The sequence below is a fragment of the Pantherophis guttatus genome, chromosome 6 (genome assembly GCF_059756535.1).
Source record: "Pantherophis guttatus breed Tessera chromosome 6, ASM5975653v1, whole genome shotgun sequence".
Taxonomy (NCBI): domain Eukaryota; kingdom Metazoa; phylum Chordata; class Lepidosauria; order Squamata; family Colubridae; genus Pantherophis; species Pantherophis guttatus.
This window is the reverse complement of record NC_142068.1, coordinates 4804389-4828513: the sequence shown is the minus strand read 5'-3', so window position 1 is coordinate 4828513 and position 24125 is coordinate 4804389. Positions and strand designations below refer to the sequence as shown.

At 46.7% G+C, this 24125-nt stretch overlaps 1 protein-coding gene across 1 annotated transcript in view; it reads left to right on the top strand.

The window, feature by feature from the left end:
• LOC117658614 (solute carrier family 12 member 9-like) overlaps positions 1 to 24125 on the top strand; it is a 143169-nt gene that overhangs the window by 79643 nt on the left and 39401 nt on the right. Inside the window, exon 9 of the mRNA XM_060684951.2 lies at positions 5183 to 5307. Coding sequence (XP_060540934.2) covers positions 5183 to 5307 — 125 coding nt within the window. The remainder of the gene's footprint in view (positions 1 to 5182; positions 5308 to 24125) is intronic.

The following is a 24125-nucleotide window of genomic DNA, read 5'->3' as shown; positions in this document are numbered from 1 at the left end:
AGGATGTAGTTCTCCCTCTAGAGAAGCTCTTATTCATGTAGTCCTCGATTTACGGCAGTTCACTTAGTGATCGTTTGAAGTTACAACAGACCTGAAAAAAGGGACTTAACGACCATTTTTCACACTTAACGACCGTTGCAGCATCCCCATGGTCGCATGATCAAAATTCAGACACTTGGCGACTGATTCATATTTATGACGGTTGCAATGTCCCTGGGATCACGTGATCCCCTTTTGCGGACTTTTGACATGGGGAATCCAGATTCGCTTAACAACCGTGATACTAATTTAACAAGTGCAGTGATTCACTTAACAAATGTGGCAAGGAAAGTCATAAAATACGACTGTTTTACTTTGGCTGTTCACCGCCCTGAGTCCGAAAGGAGAAGGGCGGTATAGAAATCTGAAAAATAAAAATAAATAAATAAATAAAATAAAAACTCGCTTAACAAATTTCTCACTTAGCAACATAAGTTCTGGGCTCAGTTGTGGTCGTAAGTCAAGGACTTACCTGCATAGTACTGTTTCTCAACTTGGGCAAATTTAAGAGCCTTGGTGGTGCCGCGGACTAAGTGTTGTTATGTAGCACTTAGCTGCCAGCTGCCTGCAATTAGTGCGAGTTCAAATCTCACCAGGCTCAAGGTTGACTCAGCCTTCCATCCTTCCGAGGTAGGTAAAATGAGGACCCAGATTGTGGGGGCAATAAGCTGACTTTGCAGAAACACCGCTTGGGGGGGCCAAAAGCCCTAATAAGCAGGTATATACAAAAGAATGAAGGCTATTGCTATCAGTGAGTCTTCAGAGAAGGGCGGCATATAAATTGAACTAATAATTAAATAAATAAATAAGATTCTGTGGACTTCAACTCCCAGAATTCTTTAGCCAGCATGCTGAGCTAGGGAATTCTGGGAGTTGAAATCCACATATGCTGAGCTAGGGAATTCCAGGAGTTGAAGTCCACAAATCCTAAACCTGCCAAAGTTGAGAAAATGCCACTTTAACATTAGCAATTAACATTCAGGATTGTTTGGGGTGCGGATAGGAGACCACCAGGAGTTCCTAGGCATCCGTTAACCAAGACTACTGAAAAAAAACACCCCAGAAGAAAACAGCATGGCTGGCTGGGGAATTCTGGGAGTTGAAGTCCACACATCTTAAACTTGCCAAGATTACAAAACACTGCTCTGGGATCTTCAATCTGTGGGGCTGGCTCTTTTCCCCAGCTCCTTCCCTGCTCTTCTGCCCAGTTTTTTTTTTTTTTTAATTTGATTTATATGCCGCCCTTCTCCGGAGACTCAGGGCGGCTTACAATGCGCTAAGCAATAGCCTTCATACTTTTGTATATTTTATACAAAGTCAGCTTATTGCCCCCACAAACTGGGTCCTCAATTTACCTACCTTAGAAAGGATGGAAGGCTGAGTCAACCTTGAGCCTGGTGAGATTCGAACCTGCAGTAATTGCAGGCAGCTGTTCTTAATAACAGGGTGCTTTAAACCACTGTACTACCAAGGCTCTTGGTTGAGTGGGGAACGATGTTTTAATATCAACATTGCGCCTGATTTCTCACTGAACAATGCCCGGCCAATCACACCGAAATGCTCCTTAAGAGCTTCGCCAGGGTTGTTTTATTGTCTGCAAATATTGATTATTGTCTTTCCTTTCGGGATTCCACGCTGCTTGTTTGTACTTATTTATATGGGAAGCTCTATCTTGCATTTCCTCCGGGAGCTCCGAAGGTGCCTTCCTTTTGATCTCTCTTCCTCGTCTGGATTCCAACCCCTTCCTCTCCGCACCTCACCTTGGATTCAGATCATGTCACGCAGGCCGGACTAAGCCGGAATGCGATGGAGAATTCGTAATTTCTCCGTGTGCATCAGGCCCTAACCTGAAGCTTTAATATGATTTCTTTGCTGAGATGGAGCACATTCTGCAAAGACACACAGCCATTGTGTTTTGTTAGTCTCGGTCAGTGATAGCAAACCTTTTCGGCACCAAGTGCCCAAACTGGAATACGTGGGCATGTGCACATGGCGACACCAGAAACCTAAACACCAGCTGGCCGGCGCAAGCATGCCTCTTTTTCGTTCGTTTTCACGGCAAAACGGGCCGAAAAACAGCCTGAAAACGGCCCAAAAACAGCCTGGAAAACGCCCCCCAAAAAGGCTGGTTTTGACCCTTTTCAGGCTGTTTTCCGGCGCCCGCGAAGACCAGCTGGTGCCGGAAACCAGAAAGCATCTGGCAACGGCACGCATGCCCACAGAGAGGAACTCTGCATGCCACCTCTGGCACGTGACACTTGCCATAGATTCACCATCACGGATCTAGGTTGAAGGTCTCTCTGGTTTTTCTAAAGCTGTTTTCTTCGATTGCTTATTAGCTTTATGAGAGCCAGTTGGATGTAGTAGTTAAGGCACCTGGCTAGAAACCAGGAGGTCCTGAGTTCGAGTTCTACCTTAGGCAGGAATTCAGCAGGCTGACTTTGGGTCAGTCCCTCTCTCTCTCTCTCTCTCAGCCCTAGAAAGAAGGAGAAGCAATTCCAAAATCTTGTCAAGAGGACCCACATTTTATGGGTTTTGTAATCTGCCTTTCTTCGAGAACAGAGGTCTCTAAACTTGGCAACTTTAAGTCTGTGGACTACAACTCCCAGAATTCCCATCCACCAGCAGAGGAATCCTGGGAGTTGAAGTCCACAAACGGTCCATGCTACCAGAGGAATTCTGGGAATTGAAGTCCACAAGCGGTCCATGCTACCAGAGGAATTCTGGGAGTTGAAGTCCACAAGTGGTTCATGCTACCAGAGGAATTCTGGGAGTTGAAGTCCACAAGCGGTCCATGCTACCAGAGGAATTCTGGGAATTGAAGTCCACAAGCGGTCCATGCTACCAGAGGAATTCTGGGAGTTGAAGTCCACAAGTGGTTCATGCTACCAGAAGAATTCTGGGAGTTGAAGTCCACAAGTGGTCCATGCTGCCAGAGGAATCCTGGGAGTTGAAGTCCACAAGTGGTCCATGCTGCCAGAGGAATCCTGGGAGATGAAATCCACAAACAGTCCATGCTGCCAGAGGAATCCTGGGAGTTGAAGTCCACAAGACTTAAAAGTTGCCAAGTTTGGAGACCCCTTGCTCTAGAACAGGGGTGTCAAACTCAAGGCCCGGAGGCCAGATCCAGTCCATGGGGTACTTAGATCTGGCCTGTGGGGTCGCCCTCGAAAGAGCAAATAACTGGACTGCGGTGCTTTTGCTCCCGAGCTCCGTTTTCGGCTGTCACGGCCTCCTGTAATGGAGCTCGGGAGCCTGTTTTCGCTGACAGAGAGCTCGGGCCACCACAGGCCGGTACACCTGTGGTGTACCGGTCCCACCGGCCGGTATGCTCTCACAGAGAGGGACTCCTCCGGGTGCTGTCGGCCAAACAATGTCGGCTGGCGGCCCCCAGGGGGAGAGCCTTCTGTGTGGGGGCACCTACTATCTGGAACGAGCTCCCCCCAGAGATACGGAGGATCCCGGATCTACGCACCTTCCGCCGCGCTCTTAAGACCTTTTTATTTCACCAAGCTGGTCTGGCCTAACCTCTCCCATTCTCTTTTTAATGTAAATTTTAATTTGTTCTTAACCTGGGGTTTAAAATTTGTCTTGGGCTAAATTGATTTAATTCGATTTTACTTCTGCTCTTAAATTTTTGTATTCTATGTGTTTTATCCTGTGCCTGTTCACTGCCCTGAGTCCTTCGGGAGTAGGGCGGTATATAAATTAAAAATAAAAAAAACAAAAAAATAAAAAAAACAGGCACCCCCGACATGAGTGACATTGAGCTGGCCATGCCCACCCTGGCCGTACCCCCCTCCGCCCCCCCCGAAGTCAAACCCAACCCTGACACGGCCCTCAATGAAATCAAGTTTGACACCCCTGCTCTAGAAAATGGCTGTCAAACTCGCGGCATCATGTTTCCATCATGTGACATTTCGGGATATTTTTTTCCCTTCATGGAGCTGAGGTGGCCGTGGCCTATGCGTGATGCATCTGGCCCGCGGGCTGCCAGTTTGACACCCCTGCTCTAGAAATATCAAGTGTGGTATATTTTCCCCCAAACGACAACCTTTTGAGGTAGGCTTTTGTTGAGACAAGGACCGGCCCATCGTCACCCAATCGTTTGCAGAGCTGAATTGGGATTTAAACCTCTCCACTCCTGGTCCGGTACTCTAACCACTACACCACACTGGAGTTTTTTTTGGAGTTAAGTATGCCTTTGATGAATTTATGGGCTAAATTATAATATTCTGTGTCTGGATTTGGTTTAGCATAATTCATAAGCATGGTTTAAGTAAACTGCAGTTTACGACTGATTGTAGCTTGTTGAAGAAGCTATGGTTAAAAGAAAACCATGGCATAGTTTTGTGATGCGTTTAGCATATACAGATATAATAGATCAACAGCTCCTAAATACTAAAAAACAGACGAGAAGGTAGTTATCGCTTTATTTTCATTTTTTTTTTTTAAAAAAAAAAGCACCATTACCATAATGACAAAGTTTTCTGTTCAAAATATATATCTACATCTAAATGCATTTTTGAGCTCGCTAGAGAGCGTTCAAAAATAGTAATTAAAATAGGAGTTGTCATTTGGTTGGTTTTTTTTTATTAAAAAAAAAAGCAGAATAACATCAGGGAATCTGGATCGATGCTCAACCGAGTAAAATCTGAGACTTTTCTTTCTTTTGTTTTTTATTCAAAATAGCATTTTTTAAAATAGTCCTGTTTTTGTTTTTGTGGTTATTGTTTTTTTTTTTGTTTTTTTTGTTTTTTTGCACTTAAACAGACAAACCTTTTGTCTGAACAGAACCTGTTCGGCACAACGGTTTTTAGAAATGGGCGTAAAACTGGATTGGGAATGGCTTTTGATTTTTTTAGTTTTCTGTCTCACTCTGTGCCCTTTTTTTTAACCCTTGGGGACTGTCCCGGTGGTGAAATCCGACTTGCTGAATTTAGGGATAAGAAGATCCCTGCAGAATCAAGAATTCTTGCTTTGTAGCAATCTCCAACCCTCGGGAAGATGCGTTGAGTTTCAATTCCCAGAATCCCGCCTGCCGACGGGGGGATTCTGGGTATGTACCACAAGAAAAGGGGCGGGGCTGACGTCCGGTGATTGGCTGCCACGGTTCTTGATTCTCGTGGTCTGTTTTCCGCAGCTGGTCCTGTTTTCCGGGAAGCTGAACACCATAGCTGCAGTGGTCACCATCTTCTTCCTACTGGTTTACGCTACAGTGGATTTGGCCTGCCTGGCGCTCGAGTGGGCCTCTGCCCCGAACTTCAGGTATGTTGGAAGAAGGGGAAAGTGGGAAATCTGCAAAGCGCAGAATCGGTGAACTACCTGGGAAGAGGTTTGACAGCCACTGGTCTGAAATCGTATAGGGTTTCCTCCTTGAGCAGGGGGTTGGATTAAAACATCACCCCCCCCTCCCAACCTTTGGGGTACCAGGGACCGGTTTCATGGAGAGTGGTTCTTCCGTGGACCGGAGGGGGCGTGGTTTTGCGTGCTGCCTGCATCCCATGGATGGGGCTTTGCTTGTTTGGTGGACTGGTTTCTGGTATGCCACGGCCTGGTACCGGTCCACGGACCAGAGATAGAGATCTCTGGATTAGAAGACTTCCAAGGTCCCTTCCAACTCTGTCATTCTCTCTTCTCTTCTCTTCTCTTCTCTTCTCTTCTCTTCTCTTCTCTTCTCTTCTCTTCCATTCTCTCTTCTCTTCTCTTCTCTCTTCTCTTCTCTTCTCTTCTCTTCTCTTCCATTCTCTCTTCTCTTCTCTTCCATTCTCTCTTCTCTTCTCTTCTCTTCTCTTCTCTTCTCTTCTCTTCTCTTCTCTTCCATTCTCTCTTCTCTTCTCTTCCATTCTCTCTTCTCTTCTCTTCTCTTCTCTTCTCTTCCGTTCTAACTTCTCTTCTTGGAATTAGTTAAGAGAACAAGAGTCGTTTTCCCTCCCTCCTTTCCTTTAATTTAAAGACAAGGCATTGTTAATATGAACAAAAGGATTAAGTGAAAATGAACTATAGAAGAGGTTACCTTAAAAAAAAAAACCACACACACACACACCTGTCTTGGGGCTATGAAAAACCCAACAGTGGTTTGGCAGTGATTGCTCTAAATATCATTTCAGGAAAATTTCCCCATATTAAGTGGAATTTTTCCTCTGGTCTAATGCACTCCTTCATGGCAGCTAAATTGAGCGATTTTAAATCCAATTGTATAGAGAGAGTCTGGGTTGCATTTGCTTTCCAGGGTTGTGGAAACGGGAGGTTTGGCGGGGAAGTGCTGCTTTTACGAAATCAAATCCTTTTGCAAATCCAGCAAAATTGGGCGAACGATGGTTTTTCCAGGCTCCTGTCCGCCTTGGGGAGACCCTCTCTTGATTCTGGGGTGCTTTGATAATTGGGGGATTCTGGTTATAAACACCACAGAACTCCAGCACTTGGTTTTGGAGAGCTGCTGGATCCCCGTTTGCCCGCATGGAAATACACCTTGGTAACTGCTGATCTAAGAATGTTAAACTAGCCAACTCCGAGAGTCTTAAGTCAACACTGCAGGTTCTTAACACATTAGAATTCGTTAATTGATTAGATGCTTGTTATCTGTCTGGCATGTGGTCTGCATCGTCAGCCTCCTCTCCCTCCCTCTCCCTCTTCCTCTTCCCCTTTCATCCTGTTCTCCTTCCTTCCTCTCTTCCTCCCTCCCTTGCTCGCTCCCTCTTCCTCTTCTTTTGTTCTTACCCTTTCTTCCTGTTCCCCTTCTCTCTCCTTCCTATCTTTCTTTCTTCCTCCCTCCCTCCCTCCCTTCCTTCCTTCCACTCTTCCTCTTCTTCTTCCCCTCTTCCTCTTCCCCTTCCATCCTGTCCCCCTTCTCCTTCCTTCCTCTCTTCCTCCCTCCCTCTTCCTCTTCCTCTTCTTTTTCTCTTACCCTTTCTTCCTGTTCCCCTTCTCTCTCCTTCCTTCCTTCCTCACTCAATCCCTTCCTTCCTTCCTCTCTTCCTCTTCTTCTTACCCTTTCTTCCTTTCTCTTACCCTTTCTTTCTGTTCCCCTTCTCTCTCCTTCCTCCCTCCCTCCCTCCCTCTGTCTTCCTCTGTCTCTTCTTCTCCCTTTTCTCTTACCCTTTCTTCCTTTTCCCCTTCTTTCTCCTTCCTTCCCTCCTCACTCACTCCCTTTGTCCCTTCCTTCCTTCCTCTCTTCCTCTTCTTCTTACCCTTTCTTCCTCTTTCTTCCTGTTCCCCTTCCCTCTCCTTCCTTCCTCCCTCCTTCCCTTTATCCTTCCTTCCTTCCTTCCACTCTTCCTCTTCTTCTTCCCCTTTCTTCCTTTCTCTTACTCTCTCTTCCTGTTCTCCTTCCCTCCCTTCCCCTCCCTGTCTTCCTCTGTCTCTTCTTCCTTTTCTCTTACCCTTTCTTCCTTTTCCTCTTCTCTCTCCTTCCTTCATCCTTCCCTGCCTTTGTCTTTCTTTTCCTCCACCCCTCCCTCTCTTCTTCTTCCTTCCTTTCTCTTACTCTTTCTTCATGTCCGTCCTTCCTTCCTTCCTTCCTTCCTTCCTTCCTTCCTTCCTTCCTTCCTTCCCCCTACATCTGTCTATCCGCCCCATGCCTCTGAAGAATTCAGTGCAGTTCCCCAAAACCTACGCATCCATTTCACTACCGTTTCTCAGTTAGAAAGGAGCTGCCACGCTCCTCCTAAATTTGGTAGCATCGTTAACTTAAACGGGGCACAATCTTGCTAAGAAAGGGAACAGTGGCTGCTCCCAAAAGGATCCCACTCCAAAGAGGCCCGCCGTTCAGTTGTTTGGCACAGCCAGGCTGGGATTTGGGGTGTTAATTGGATCGGGAGCCCCTGATCAATCAGAGCTAATTAAAAGGACTAATTAACGCTGTGTTTCTCAACCCTCGGCAACTTTAAGATGTCTGGACTTCAATTCCCAGAATTCCCCAGCCAGCATAGCTGGCTGGGGAATTCTGGGAGTTGAAGTCCACATATGTTAACATAGCTAAAGTTTAGAAAACACTGAATTAAAGAATCTTTACGGGCTGGCAGTTTGGGAAATAATCCATTTCATTCATTTCATTCATTTATTAGATTTCTATACCGCCCTACTCCCGAAGGACTCAGGGCGGTGCACAGCCAAACAATAAAAACACATACAATACAAAATTTAAAAAATAGAATAAAATCAAATTAAATAATTTTGGCCCCGACAAATTTAAAACCCCAAACTTTTAAAACCAATTTAAAATTGAATATATAAATACTAAAAGATGTTTAAAATTTTAAAAATCTTTTATAAAAGAGGGGGAAAATTAGGCCAGGCCGGCCTGGTGAAATAGTAAGGTCGTTAAGGCGTGGCGGAAGGTGCGCAGATCCGGGATCCTCCGTATCTGGAACGATAGTAGGTGCCCCCACAGAGAAGGCTCTCCCCCTGGGGGCTGCCAGTCGGCATTGTTTGGCTGACGGCACCCGGAGGAGCCCCTTTCTATGGGAGCGTACCGGCCGGTGGGAGGCTATTGGTGGTAGTAGGCGGTCCCGCAAGTACCCGGGTCCTAATCCAACTTCCCCCCTTTTCTGGCAACTTTGGATGCAGCCAGATTTTTGCCTGAAAGTCGGGGTGCCTGGCTCCTTGGCTATCCTTTGCCAAGGGGTCCCTCTTGCCCACCCATCCTCCCATCGAGCCACGCCTGGGGACTCTAACCATTTTTGCATCCTGCCTCCCTTTCTCCTTTGGGCAGAGTTCTTTCTTCTTAGGGCCCCATCTGCAAAATGCCCCTTCCCGGGACTTTAATATCTCAATGGCCAGATAGGTCGTTTTAAGGATTCCCTCCCTCCCTCTGCTCTTTGTTAAGGGGGGGGGTGAGAGAGGGAGGGAGAGAGAGAGAGAGAGGACCCCCCCCCTCCCGATGATCAATTTTTCCTCCAGCTAATCCCATCAAGGCAGTGCATCGCCTGTGTAATAAGCATTTATGATCCTGTTTAAAAAGCTTTCGCCCTTGAGCAAATACCCAGGTTTTTTTTTTTTTTAAATCAAGAAGAGGAGGCCGGTGGGGGTAAGCAGAAGAGGAAAACACACACAAACACACACACACACAAACGCCTCAGTGGCGTTTCAGCTCTTTGCAGTGAATTTATGGGACTGATCAGTTCTCCGAGGCAGCGTGCCAAGGTTTCTTTTATTATGGAGCAGAGTTTACATTAGTGGTAATTAAACTGAGCGGGAGCAGGAGTCGGATGGGGAGGAAAAACCGTGTGCTTCCCTCTGTGTGTGTGTGTCTGTGTGTGTTGTGCATGTAGCAGTGGCATTCCTGGAACAGCTTTTCCTCTCTTTTTTTTTTCTTCTTCTTTTTTTTTGCGGGGATGTGCTTGTGCGTATCGGTTGCACACTTGCCGCAGCTTTACAGTTCTGGAAGAGCGAAGGCAGGATGTGAAAAATACAGCTTGCAAAGATTTTTTTAAATTCCTGGGTGGAAAAAGACAGCATTTTTATTTATTTATTTATTTGACCTGGGGCAAACACACAAGTCAATCGTGGTGGGGTGTTTTTATATATATATTTTGCACATTTTCAATTCTTCGTAAAAAAAGAAAAAGTGAGTGGAAAACCAAGAGTGGCCTTTTTTTTTTTAGGTCGAATGCCTGCTTACAGCAATACAATACTTATTTATTTATTTATTTATTTATTTATTTATTTATTTATTTATACATATATACATATATACATATATACATATATTTTTATATATATATAAAAATCTTTCTCCTTCTCCGGAGACTCAGGGCGGCTTACAATGCATTAAGCAATAGCCTTCATACTTTTGTATATACCTGCTTAGTAGGGCTTTCGCCCCCCCCACAAAGCGGTGTTCTATTTTTTATACAAAGTCAGCTTATTGCCCCCACAATCTGGGTCCTCAATTTACCTCCCTCCGAAGGATGGAAGGCTGAGCCTGGTGAGATTTGAACTCGTAGTAATTGCAGGCAGCTGGCAGCTAAGTGCTACTTAACAGCACTTTAGTCCACTGCTCCACCAAGGCTCTTTTAGTATGCAAAAGGTTCTGCTTTAGTTGTTTCTCCTCCTCCTCTGTCTTCTGGTGGGATCTTTCTCAGCTATGTTCACCCAATTTTAGCTGCATTTCCAAAAATTCAGCCAGCAGCCTGTCCTGACTTCCAACTGCTTGCGAGAGCGAGAAGTGTCAGCGTTCCAGAACAACCCAACTCCAATTAAAGACTCCGAGACAAGCTTCATCTCAAATCCTTCATTTATTAGAAGTAGGTATACTGGCACATCTGGGAAAACCCGAATCTGAGAGTTCCGGGTTTCCCCCTCAATAAATCAAAACCCCATATCCAGCCCCTGCATCCATCAATCCATCACATGGCCCAATCACCCTCCGTCCCAACTTGAGCCACCACTCCTCCTCCAGATGCAGGAGCACCCTGACCTTGACCGAAAAGAAGAATGATATTATCTCTAAATACAATCTCTCTCTACTAAATCCCCCACTCCTACTTTCCCAAGAAGGTGGCAGCATGGAAGCTTCCGGGGTTAATATAGCTTCCGAAGCTGACAGGCGTTTCCCCCCCATCCCCCAGAAGGAAAAAACATGCCCTATACTTCGCAGCGGAAGCGTCTGGGCCAGTGGTGGGTTCCTCCCGGTTCGGTCCGGTTCGGCCGAGCCGGTAGCGGTGATGATATGACGTCACCGAACCGGTTCTCCCCCCCCCGCCCTCCCACCCACCCACCCACCCACCCACATTATTCTTACCTTTTATTTGGTCCTACCCCCAATCTATTGCTGCCTCCTGAATCCCAGCTGATGACTAGAGGGAAAAAAACTGTTTAAACTCTTGCCGCGGGGCTTCAAAGGGCCGCCCTACAGCTGATCAGTGTTAAAAGCAAACAAATGAGTCGGGTCGTAAGTGCGAGGACTGGTCGTAAGTGCGAGGACCTTCCAGAAATGACTCTGACCAGCTAGCCACGCCCACCTAGTCACATGACCTCCAAGCCACACCCACAAAATAAGCCACGCCCACAGAACCGGTAGTAAAAAAAATTTAGAACCCACCGCTGGTCTGGGCCCATATAGATCAATATGGAGAACAATACGAAACAGATCGCGATTTAGTATCTGCGATTTCAGAGGGGATGAATGAAAGAGGAGGAGAAAAAAAAATTCCCTTTTTTGACTGAACTAAAACATAAGAAGAACGGTTGCAGGAATTGGGTATGAATAGCCTAGTGAAAGGAAGGATTGGGGGGGGTGACATGATAGCAATATTGCAGTATTTGAGAGGCTGCCCCAAAAGAAGAGGGGGTCAATCGATTCCTCAAAGCAGGACAAGAAGCAACGAATGGAAACAGATGGCCTATAATGTCCCTTCCAACTCTGTTAATCTGTAATCAAAGAGAGAAGCAACCTGGAATTAAGGAGAAACTTCCTAACAGTGAGGACAATTAGCAGTGGAACAGCTTTGCCTTCAAGATGTTGTGGATGCTTCATCCCTGGAGGTTTTAAAGAAGAGACTGGACAGTCACTTGTCGGAAATGGTATAAGCTCTCCTGCTTGAGCAGGCGGTTGGACTAGATGACCTCCAAGGTCCCTTCCCGCTCTGTTATTCTTCCTCAGTCTTCTGAGCACCTCCGACTTCTCAGCTACCTTCGCTCAATCTTGGTTTGATTTCCAAAAATTCAGCCAACTTTCTAGCCCAGGGGTCGGCAACTTTAAACACTCAAAGAGCCACAAAGGTCCTAACCGGAAGCCCCCCGTTCAATTCTGGAGCCGACCGGAAGTCCGGTTCCCCCATCAGAGTCTCCTCCTAGCGCGGTGTCCTTTTTCTTCTGCTGACCGGAAGTCCGGTTCCCCCACCATAGAGTCTCCTCCTAGCGCGGCGTCCTAACCGAAAGCCCTATCAACTGTGGAGCCGACTGCAACAGGGAGCCGCAGCAGAGGGATGAAAGAGCCACAGGTGGCTCCAGAGCTGCGGGTTGCTGACTCTGATCTATCCTGACTTCAGCTGCTTGGGAGTGTAAGAGGAACAAAAAACCCTTTCCTGCGTTTGCCCAACACAGATAGTCCTCGACTTACAACACTGCTTTTAGGCACTGACAAAAAAATGACTTATGACTGTTTTTCACATTTATGACCGTTGCAGCATCTTCATAAGTCACATGATCAAAATTCTGAAGAAGCTTGGCAACTGACTCGTATTTATGACGGTTGCAGTGTTTCCAGGTCAGGTGATCCCCTTTTGCGTCTTTCCGACAAACTAAATCAATGGGGAAACCAGATTCACTTAACAACCGTGTGACTCAGGGGTGGGTTCTAAATTTTTTTACTACCGGTTCTGTGGGCGTGGCTTATTTTGTGGGTGTGGCTTGGAGGTCATGTGACTAGGTGGGCGTGGCTAGCTGGTCAGAGTCATTTCTGGAAGGTCCTCGCACTTACGACCAGTCCTCGCACTTACGACCCGACTCATTTGTTTGCTTTTAACACTGATCAGCTGTAGGGCGGCCCTTTGAAGCCCCACGGCAAGAGTTTAAACAGTTTTTTTCCCTCTAGTCATCAGCTGGGACTCAGGAGGCAGCAATAGGTTGGGGGTGGGACCAAATAAAAGGTAAGAATAACGTGGGGAGGGTGGGGGGGGGAAGAACCGGTTCAGTGACATCATATCGTCACCGCTACCGGCTCGGCCGAACCAGACCGAACCGGGAGGAACCCACCACTGGTGTGACTCCCTGAACGACTGCAGCGATTCCCTTAACCCACTGCGGCAAGAAAGAGGCAAAGCTCATTTCACAAATGTTTCACTTAGCAACATAAATTTTGGGCTCAGTCATGGTCGTAACTCGAGGATTGCCTGTATTTATTTTATTTGATCCAATTTTGAAGCCGCCCATAACTCTCATGCGGGGAAGGAGGGACGGACTGACTCTGAGCAATGGAGAAATAAATCATTCAAAGACAAAAAACGCGATGTAAAATCGTTGAAAAAAACGGCGAGGATGATCAAAACTGTCAAAAGTTAATTAAAAAGGCAGTAATTTGGTTAAAAAACACAAGGAAGATTCACAAGCCCCAGATTTTATTATTCGGACACTGACGCTTTATTTGAGCGCAGCCTGCTTAGTATTTGGGCATGTTGGATCAGCATTTTCTTTAAAGCGAAATCTTCCATTCCAGAATAAAAGCAGGCAGGAGCTTTTAAAGGCAAGGGTTAAATTGTATTTTCTCTCCCAACTGTCTGCATTGATTATAATATTTGGATCAAAGGAGGGCATAACGTCGGGGCCAGAATACAGATTTCTCTCTCTCTCTTTTTTTTTTTTAAGTGGAAAAGGCGAATGAGGTCATGGAAAAGACACGTTGGTTGTTGATTTATGATTTCTGAGAAAGTTAAATCCCGTATTTCTGGCTCCGGAAGTCAAACCACATCAGCTAAGGATAACGGTGTTGAATAAAAACACCATTTATAACCAATTCGGAGCAAAGCAGGAGGTGAAAAAAAGAGAGAGAGAGAAAGGAAAGAAAATGCAACAAGAAGCCAGCAAAAATCAATCAGGAATAAAATAAAGGAGTATTGCAGAATTTTAAAAAAAAAAAAGAATAATTTCACAGTAGCAAAAGTACAAGTGGAATCTCCCAGAACAGTATTTCTCAATCTAAATAACTTGAAGGACTTCAACTCCCAGAATTCCCCAGCCAGCAGAGTAGATTTCAGGTTGAGGGAAGTTTTGTTCTGAGCCAACTCCTCCCAAAATGACAAATTCTCTGAAGTTAACTCAAAGATTCCTTTACTAGGAAAAAAAAATTCTCTCACAGCAGGCTAACAAGTCCATCCGTCCGGAAGATGAATAGTTGTCTGTCACATCTATTCATCTCTGCCCCCCGCCTTTTATCCCGAGCTAAGGTGGGGCTTCGCTAGCAACAGTGACTCTTTTGTCCTGAGGACCGGCCCATGGATTTCCACTGCTCTCCTCTCTTCTGCCTTCTGCGCATCCACGCATCAGGCACTGGACCCAGCTGTTCCTCCTCCTCCTCATCAGCCACCTCCGGATCTGGGGGCTGATGGACAGCCCAGGCTCCGCCAGAGTTACCAAAAAGAAAAAAATTTCCCCCAGTATTCCCCCCACCCTTTTCCCCTCCCCACCACCCCCACACCCCTTCCCCCCATCCCATCCCCCCCTCCCCCCCCAGACTTCCCAGAGCAAAATACAGGGTATTTCAATTAACAATCATAAGCTAAATTAACCTAACTATCCTTGAACTACCAAATCCCCCCCTAAAACCTTAACTCCACTATAGGTAACGTAATACTTCTAAAATTTAACATTCATTCATAAGCTATTTGATATTTTCTTGTCTGATACTTATTTTGAATATAGTCAATCCGTCTTCTCCATTCCGATATATATCTTTCTTGCATATAGTCCTTCAAATACGCTGAAATTTTCGCCATTTCCGCTAGATTCGCTACTTTCAATGTCCACTCTTCAATGGTAGGCAAAATGTCCTTCTTCCAGTATTGCGCTACCAACAGCCTAGCTGCTGATATTAAATTTAAAATCAGTTTAGTCTCTAATGCTGTACAATCCGTAGTTATACCCAATAAAAACAATCGCGGAGTAAATTTCAACCTTCTTTTCAGGATGTTCTGCATCACCCACCAAATTGTTATCCAAAATGCCTTGATTTTCTTACAAGTCCACCATATATGATAATAAGTTGCATCATCACATTCACATCTCCAACATTTAGCTTGCAGATTTGGGTACGTACATGATAATTTTTTAGGATCTAAATGCCATCTGTAAAACATTTTTAAAAAATTTTCTCTCAGGTTTTGTGCACGGCCGCCTCCTCTTGATTCAGCTGATGGAGGGGTCAGCACGGTGGTGGGTTGCTACCGGTTCACCCCAGTTTGGGCGAACCGGTAGCAGCGGCAGTGGGAGGCTCCGCCCACTCGCCTGGATGTCATCAAAGACACTCTGCACATGCGCAGAAGCATTGCACGAGCAAAGTGAGCAGTTAGGGTTAGGGTAGCAAATGTAAGTGAAACTCACCACTGGTCCGGTGGCCGATAGACCACAACAGGCTTATGTACCTCAGTGGTCCCCAACCTGTGGGCCGCAGCCCACTACTGGTTCGTGGCCTATTTGCAACAGGGCTGCGTGTGTGGCTAGCTGCAGAGCCCCACTGACGTGAGCATCGCAGGCGCTCTCAGCCCCACTCGCGTGAGCAATGGGTGCTGACACTCGGACACACCTGTCCCTCCCACAAAACTTCCCCCCCCCCCCCGCTCCAGGCCACCAACTGTCAGCGTTTCAACGCTGGCATAGAGAGCAGAGGAGAGCGAGAGATAAACTCTGAAACTTTTGCCTGCTAAATCCCTTTGAAGTCGGGTTGTCGTGGAAATGAGGGGAGGGGGCACATTCCTGGGAAATGGCGAGGAAAAGAAGTCTGAAGAATGACTTGGAAGACAGCCAATGAGAAGCAGAGATTTGGGGATCGGAAAGGGAGGGATTGGGAGGCAAAAGGTCAGTCTTGTCCGCGCGGAGTCATGATCCGGTGGCTGTGCTCAATTAAAGAAAGATTTCCTTAAAGATTAGCAGTTTGGAAATTCGTTTAATTTTGAGATAGCATCGTAGTCTGACACCAACCCAGAAAGTTTGGGGGAATTCTGATGTACACTGTCCTATGTTTATGTCTTTTCTGATCTTTTTCTCTTCCCTTCTACATCCTTCTGGGATTCTTTTTTTTTTTTAAAAAAATTCTTAATTTAATTTACCAACTTGGCATGGCCTAGCGGTCTCCCAACTCGGTACTCCAGGTAGTCCTCGACTTAACGACCGCAACGGAGCCCAACGTTACCATAGCTAAACAACACAGTTCTTCGGTGAGTTTTGCCTCGTTTTACAACCTTTCTTGCCGCAGTGGTTAAGTGAATCAGTGCCGTCGTTAAGTTAGGAACATGGCTGTTAAGCGAGACAGGATTCCCCAGTGACTTTGCTTGTCCGAAGGTCGCAAAAGGGGATTACACGACCCCCGGGACATGGCAACCGTCATAAAAGCCAATTGCCAACTGTCTGGATTTTGGCCACGTGACCACGGGTAGGCCACAACGGTCGTAAGTGTGAAAAACAGCCACAAGTCACGTTTTTCAATGCCGTAAATTTCAACAAACTGTTGTAAGTTGAGAACGACCTGTACACTTTCCCAATTCTACTTGTGGCTTTGGGGGGAAAAAAAATGAATATTATTCCTAACCCACTTGGAAACTTGATTTTTTTAAAAGATGCCCCAAACCTTCCCTCAACCCCGTTGGTTGATCCTCCGAGACTTTCCAAAGCCATTTTTCCCCCCTCTTCTGCTTCTCTCCCTGTAATTCCACCATCCCTCCAGTTTTCCCGTCATCAAGGTTTCCCGCACACATGAAATGGAAAGCGATTTTAATTACCTTTCAGCAAAAACAACAATTAGAGAAAATCACAGCGTGTGGGACTCCTGCTTAATCACTCTAGTGTTGAGCGGAGAGAAACAGAGAAGGGGGGGAAGAGAAACGAGCCATTTCTGTAATACAGCCAGTTCTCGAGTTACAACGGTCTCGTTTAGTGACCGTTCAAAGTTGCAACCGCCCTGGAAAAAGTGACTTACGACCGTTATTCACACTTACGACCATTGCCGCATCCCCGTGGTCAAAAATTCAGACGCTTGGCCACTGACCCGTATTTATGACGGTCGCAAGTGTCCCGGGGTCCAGTGATCCGTTTTTGCGACCTTCTGACAAGCAAAGTCAACGGGAAGCCCAAATTCACTTAACAACTGAGCAAGTGCAACAACTTAAAGGGGCCTGGTGGCTCAGCAGACTAAAAAGCATTGTGATTGACACCATCTGTCTGCAATTACTGTAAGTTCGAATCTCACCAAGGCTCAAGGTTGACTCAGCCTTCCATCCTTTCTAAGGTAGGTAAATTGAGGACCCAGTTTGTGGGGGCAATAAGCTGACTTTGTATAAATATATACAAAAGGATGAAGGCTATTGCTTAACGCATTGTAAGCCGCCCTGAGTCTCCGGAGAAGGGCGGCATATAAATCAAATTAAAAAAAAAAAAACCTCACTTATCTGTGCCAAGAAAAGGTCGTAAAATGGGGCGAAACGCACTTAACAAAAGACTCGCTTAGCGGCAGAAATTTTGGGTTCAATCCTGGTTGTAAGTCGAGGACTACCTGTACATATGTGTGCGCGCACACGTCAACACACTGCCGTCATATCGACACCCCCCCCGCCCGCCAAAACCCCTTTTAACCTGCTTACAGCGTCTATTTTTGGCGATTTTTCAAGAACGTTGGCTTTAAAAGCCGGGGCCTTTCATTCCGGTTGATGGTTTTTCCTGTCGAAATTTATCCTGCTTCCCCCAAACTCAAAGTAATGACCTGCCTGAGTTTTTTTTTTTCTTTTTCCTTTTTCTTTCCTTTCTTGGGGACAGCAAAAGAATTTATGTGACAGGGAGACGTTAAAAGGGAGGCAGAATTCAGCTTGACTGGGCCTGTCTTGTTTTTAACCACAACGGACATCTGAACGGATTGCAAAAGCGTGGCACCGTTTCCTACTGTGTTTCCCCGAAAATAAGACCCTGTTTTATATATTTTTTTGAACCAAGAAATAAGCGCTTGGCTTTATTTTCGGGGAGGTCTTATTATTTTGGGGGCGCGTGGAGCAAGATGGGGCTCCTCTTGCCGTCTTACCTGATTTCCGGCTCTGCGTTTAAATATTTTTGGGGAGGGCTTATTTTCAGGGGGGGTAGGCTTATTTTAGCGCATGCGCTCAAAAGCCTGATTGGGCTTATTATCAGGGGAGGTCTTATTTTAGGAGAAACAGGATAGTTGTTGCTTTCAAGTGAGAGATCCCTGGTAGCGCAGCAGACTAAAGCACTGTTATTAACATCAGCTGCCTGCAATTACTGTAAGTTCAAATCTCCCCAGGCTCAAGGTTGACCCAGCCTTCCATCCTTTCTAAGGTAGGTAAAATGAGGACCCGGATTGTGGGGGCAATAAACTGACTTTGTATAAATATACAAAAGGATGAAGGCTATTGCTTAACGCATTGTAAGCCGCCCTGAGTCTCCGGAGAAGGGCGGCATATAAATCAAATAAAGAGAGAGAGAGAGAGAGAGAGAGAGAGAGGGAGAGAGAGAGAGAGAGAGAGAGAGAGAGAGATCCGTCATAGCTGGATGGGGGAATTCTGGGAGTTAAAGTCCACCCCTCTTCAAATTGCCCGGTTGGGAAAAAAAACACGGATATAATAGAAACACACCCCTTCTTATCTCTTTATTTCTCTTGTCTGTGGCATGAATGCAAAAAAAAAAAAAAAAAAACCACTAACAAGGAAGTCAAAAGCTACGCTCGGGACGTGTGTTTTGCACACAAGCATCAGCAAAATGCATTTTTATCGGTGAGGAGGGACCAGCTTTGCATTTTTTCCAGGCGACTGAGTGTCTCCGTGTGTATGTGTACACGTGAGGGAGAATTACGCCGAAGAATCGCATTAGGGAAACCTTTGCAGACTCCCCTCTCATCCCTCCCGGGGCGGCTGAAAAAATTGAGGAGCGTTTGTGTGTACAAGGATGCCTTGCACAGCTACACACACACACACACACACCGTGTCGGGAGCTGAGCTGAGCTGAGCACGCTAACGTCATAGGATCCGATCTTGGCAAGTCTCTTTCCGGGCTTGGCCGCTTGGCCGAGTGCCCACCATTACAACATCTTGCAGGGGTTGCTAGAGAGAAGTTCACGGTTCCTCCTTCTCCGGTCCCTGCGGATGGGAATTGCCTTGTGGGGGAATTGGAGACCCTGACTTTGCGCCGCCTGGCCCCCCCCCCCCAACGTCAAGAGTCGTCGTTGTAGTATATATCAAGAGAGGCACCTTAAAATATGACCAGCTCCTTCTGAATGGAGTCAGAGAGGCCGTCTTGATTTAATTTATTTATTTGTTGATTTGTATCCCACTTTTATTATTTATTTATTTTACAAATAGTTCAAGGCGGTGGAGATATCTAACACACCTTCCTCTTTTTCCCCATATCAAACAAACCTGTGAGGTGGGTTAGGCTGAGAGAGAGGGACTGGCCCAAGGTGACCCAGGTGGCTTTCGTGCCTAAGGCAGAACTAGAATTCCCCCATCTCCTGGTGATTGGCCCAAAGTCACTCAGCTGGCCTTCATGCCTAAAGCAGGACTAGAACTCCCCATCTCCTGGTGATTGGCCCAAAGTCACTCAGCTGTCTTTCATGCCTAAAGCAGGACTAGAACTCCCCATCTCCTGGTGATTGGCCCAAAGTCACTCAGCTGTCTTTCGTGCCTAAAGCAGGACTAGAACTCCCCATCTCCTGGTGATTGGCCCAAAGTCACTCAGCTGTCTTTCGTGCCTAAAGCAGGACTAGAACTCCCCATCTCCTGGTGATTGGCCCAAAGTCACTCAGCTGTCTTTCGTGCCTAAAGCAGGACTAGAACTCCCCATCTCCTGGTGATTGGCCCAAAGTCACTCAGCTGTCTTTCGTGCCTAAGGCAGGACTAGAACTCCCCATCTCCTGGTGATTGGCCCAAAGTCACTCAGCTGTCTTTTGTGCCTAAGGCAGGACTAGAACTCCCCATCTCCTGGTGATTGGCCCAAAGTCACCCAGCTGTCTTTCGTGCCTAAGGGAGGACTAGAACTCTCTATCTCCTGGTGATTGGCCCAAAGTCACCCAGCTGGCCTTCATGCCTAAAGCAGGACTAGAACTCCCCATCTCCTGGTGATTGGCCCAGAGTCACCCAGCTGGCTTTCATGCCTAAGGCGGGACTAGAACTCCCGGTCTCCTGCTTTCTAGCTTGATGTCTCAACCATTAGTTTAATACAAGCCTCGTAAAAGACTTGCGCAGATTGGTCCCGGGTTTACGCTGGCCCCAGCTCAAGCCACGGGCTTCTGAGCAGTCACAGTAGCTGAGTCCACACGTGCTATCATGGCTTAGCCACGGTAACCTGGGTTCAAACATTCCACTGAGCTACCCACAGCCTGCCCCCCCGCTCCTTTTACCCCTGCAAGAGCTTCACGCACTGGGAGAGCAGAGACAGTGTCTGTTCAAGAGCTCCTGATTAGAACAATTGTCAGAAGCTTTTCGGGGCAGTTTGTTACAGATGCTCCCTGCTCTCCTGGATCACAGCTCTGAAATGCTTTGCTTTACAACTTCAGTCTCATCCAAAAGGACGTAACCTGAAAATCCCATAACCCCCCTCCCACTCATTGGGCAGAGCCTTGGTGGCACAGAAGACTAAAGTGCTGTTAAGTAACACCAGCTGCCTGCAATTACTGCAAGTTCAAATCTCACCAGGCTCAAGGTTGACTCAGCCTTCCATCCTTCCGAGGGAGGTAAAATGAGGACCCGGATTGTGGGGGCAATAAGCTGACTTTGTATAAAAAAGAACACCATGGGGTGGGGGGAAGCCCTACTAAGCAGGTATATACAAAAGTATGAAGGCTATTGCTTAACGCATTGTAAGCCGCCCTGAGTCTCCAGAGAAGATCGAACCAATAAATAAAATAAATAAATAAATCTACCAATAAAGGAGAAGATTTGTAGCTGTGGGTTGAAATTTATTTATTTATTTATTAGTTTGATTTATATGCTGCCCTTCTCTGGAGACTCAGGGCGGCTTACAATGCGTTAAGCAATAGCCTTCATACTTTTGTATATACCTGCTTAGTAGGGCTTTGCCCCCCCCCCAAGCGGTGTTCTTTTTTATACAAAGTCAGCTTATTGCCCCCACAATCCGGGTCCTCATTTTACCTCCCTCGAAAGGATGGAAGGCTGAGTCAACCTTGAGCCTGGTGAGATTTGAACTCGCGGTAATTGCAGGCAGCTGGCAACTAAGTGCTACTTTAATAGTAGTTTAGTCCACTGCACCAGCAGGCAGAAATGAGGAGTCCTTGGTGCTCCCTGAGCTTGCCTGTTTTCATGGCCGACGTTTCAGGAGCCAAACTAGGTAACATCATCAGTGCTGGGAGGGAAGGGGGTTTGCACTCATTTTATATTCTGCTAGCGCTGATGACGTTACCCACATAGATCATGAAACGTCTGCAAGAAAACAAGCTACCTCAGGGAGCACCATGGATCCCTCGGTGGTAAAGGAGGATATTTGTAGCTCAGGGTTGAAATGAGGGGTCTTTGGTGTTAACAGAATAACAGGCTTGGAAGGGACCTTGGAGGTCTTCTAGTCCAACCCCCTGCCTAGGCAGGAAACCCTACACCACTTCAGACAAATGGTTATCCAACATCCTCTTAAAAACTTCCAGTGTTGGAGTATTTGCAACTTCTGGTGGCAAGTTGTTCCACTGATGAATTGTTCTCACTGTCAGGAAATTTCTTCTTAATTCTAAGTTGCTTCTCTCCTTGATTAGTTTCCACCCATTGCTTCTTGTTCTACCCTCAGGTGCTTTGGAGAATAGTTTGACTCCCTCTTCTTTGCGGCAGCCCCTTAGATATTGGAAGACTGCTATCATGTCTCCCCTAGTCCTTCTTTTCATGAAACTAGATATCCCCAATTCCGCGCTATCTGAGCTCGGTTGTTTTCTTGCAAACATTTCATGACCCAACTAGGTAATATCATCAGTGATAGAAGGGAGTAGGGTTTCCTCTCTGTTTATACACAGCGGCTTGCCCTGTTAGTGACAGTGGGCTTGATGGTTCCTTGATTGATTGGAGTGTTGTTGGCCTAGTAGCAGGGGTGGGCAATTGTGGCTCTTTTACAACCTGTGGACTTCAACTCCCAGAATTCCTGAGACAAGCTGTCTCAGGAATTCTGGGAGTTGAAGTCCACAGGTTGTAAAAGAGCCACAATTGCCCACTCCTGTGGGCTTCGCTCCCTTTTAATATGCAATAGCTTGTCCTGCAGCCTGCCCCTAGATAAGCAGGGATTAACACCAGACAAACAGTCCAGCAGAAAACAATACCCTAATCAAGGAACCAAGGAGAAAAACCACATCCCACCAAAATTGGCAGGGAAAGCCAGAGGTTCCCATTAAAGAGGAGAAGGACGGTTTCATTACCCAAACTAGTAACATAATCAGCGTAATAATTAGAGCAAATAACGAGGTTGCTAATCTGGGACTGGCTTAAACCCAGGGCCCGCGGGTTGCCCTTTTCAATTAGGTAAGGGCCCCTCAGCCCCCAAACCTCCTCTTCCTGCCTTTCTATGGATGAAATCCGGGCTTTAGTTTAGCTGCACCCAGCAAGGTATCAGGGTAAAAGGAGAATCTTAATGCTTTGGTTTTAATGCTTGGGATTTGCAATGCAATCTTGCAATTTAAGGAAGGTAGTGGGGGGTGGGATGGGGTATCTGCATGGGTGCTGGTTAGAAATATATATATATATATATATATATATATATATATATTTGGCGTGCTCCTGCAGCCAGTCCAGGCTTGTGACATCTTCGACGGGGGGGGCAGGGGGAGGGGGGGCTGCAGGAGAGGTGTGGAAAATAGGCTCAAGAGGGAGTCGGGTTGTTGTGTCCGTAATCCTCCTCCCGGGAGTGGATTTGACAGAGGGGGAGTCTCGGGGGTGGGGGGTGGGGAGAGGACCCCCCACTCCTGTTGCTAAGGAAGCTTGGAGCCATTATCCCAGCTGGATGCATTAGCGCCGAGCAGCAGAGTTTCGAAGGTGGGGGGGGGGTGGGGGGGGAAGAGAAAATTTTGCTGCTTGAGATAGTAATTGTAGCCATTCGGCCCAGCTAATAGCTGTTATGATTAAGTTCTATTATGGAGTACACTCACTCTCTCTCTCTCTCTCTCTCTCTCTCTCTCTCTCTCTCTAGAACTGGTGGGTGGTTTTTTTTAATGTTGGGGAACGCAGCGGGGAAGGGGAGGGGGGCTCTGACAGCCCTTCACACAGAGCGACAGAGCTGCTGCTCCACGGCTACGCCCCACCCACCCCAAAAAGGAACAAAACACCATCCCACGTAATAACCCATAAGTGGTAGCGGCGAACATTTCCTTGAGCAAGGCAAGGATAGGAAAATCTGATGGGAGCCTGCACCCCGGACCCCCCTCGCCCCCCCCCACACCCCTTCAGTGGGGGCAACTCCCTAGAAGAGAGACCCATTGCAAGGATAATCTGTGGGTCACTTCTTTTTCTTCCCATCTGGGCTGTTCAGTTATTACAGGAAAGTCCTCGATGTACGACCGCAACGGAGGCCGAAATTTTTCATGGCTAAGCAAGACCGTTGTTCAGTGAGTTTTGCCCCATTTTACAACCTTTCTCGGCACAGTTGTTAAGTGAATCCCTGCAGGTTAGCAACACAGTTGTTAAGTGAATACGGCTTCCCCATTGACTTCACGTGTCAGAAGGTCATAAATACGAGCCAGGGGCCAAGCGTCTGAATCCTGACCACGTCACCATGGGGATGATGCTGCCACAGTCGTCGGTGTGGAAAACGGCCCTAAGCCACCTTTTTTTTCCAGCGCCGTTGTAACTTTTGAACGGTCACTAAATGAACGGTTGTAAACTGAGGACCATCTGCAATAAGAGGGGATGATTGGCATGTGTGAGCCTTGATGTCAGCGTTGCAACGCTGGCATAGAGAGAGCAGAGGAGAAGGAAAGATAAACTCTGAAACTTTTGCCTGCTAAATCCCTTTGAAGCCCGGTTGTTGTGGAAATGAGGGGAGGTGACACATTCCTGGGAAATGACGAGGAAAAGAAGTCTGAAGAATGACTTGGAAGACAGCCAATGAGAAGCAGAGATTTGGGGATCGGAAAGGGAGGGATTGGGAGGCAAAAGGTCAGTCTTGTCTGCGCGGAGTCATGATCCGGTGGCTGAGCTTAATTAAAGAAAGATTTCCTTAAAGATTGACAGTTTGGAAATTCATTTAATTTTGAGATAGCACCGCAGTCTGACACTTACAAGGTAAACCTACCCAGATGAACTAATTCTGCTTTCTTGTACGGGCGCCTCCAAAGAATCTTGCAACTCTGAAAGAACGCTTCTCACCCTTCTTGTTGAGTTTAATGAAACAAAAGGACTGGGGGTGACAGGATAGCAGTCTTCCAATATTTGGGGGGGCTGCCCCGAAGA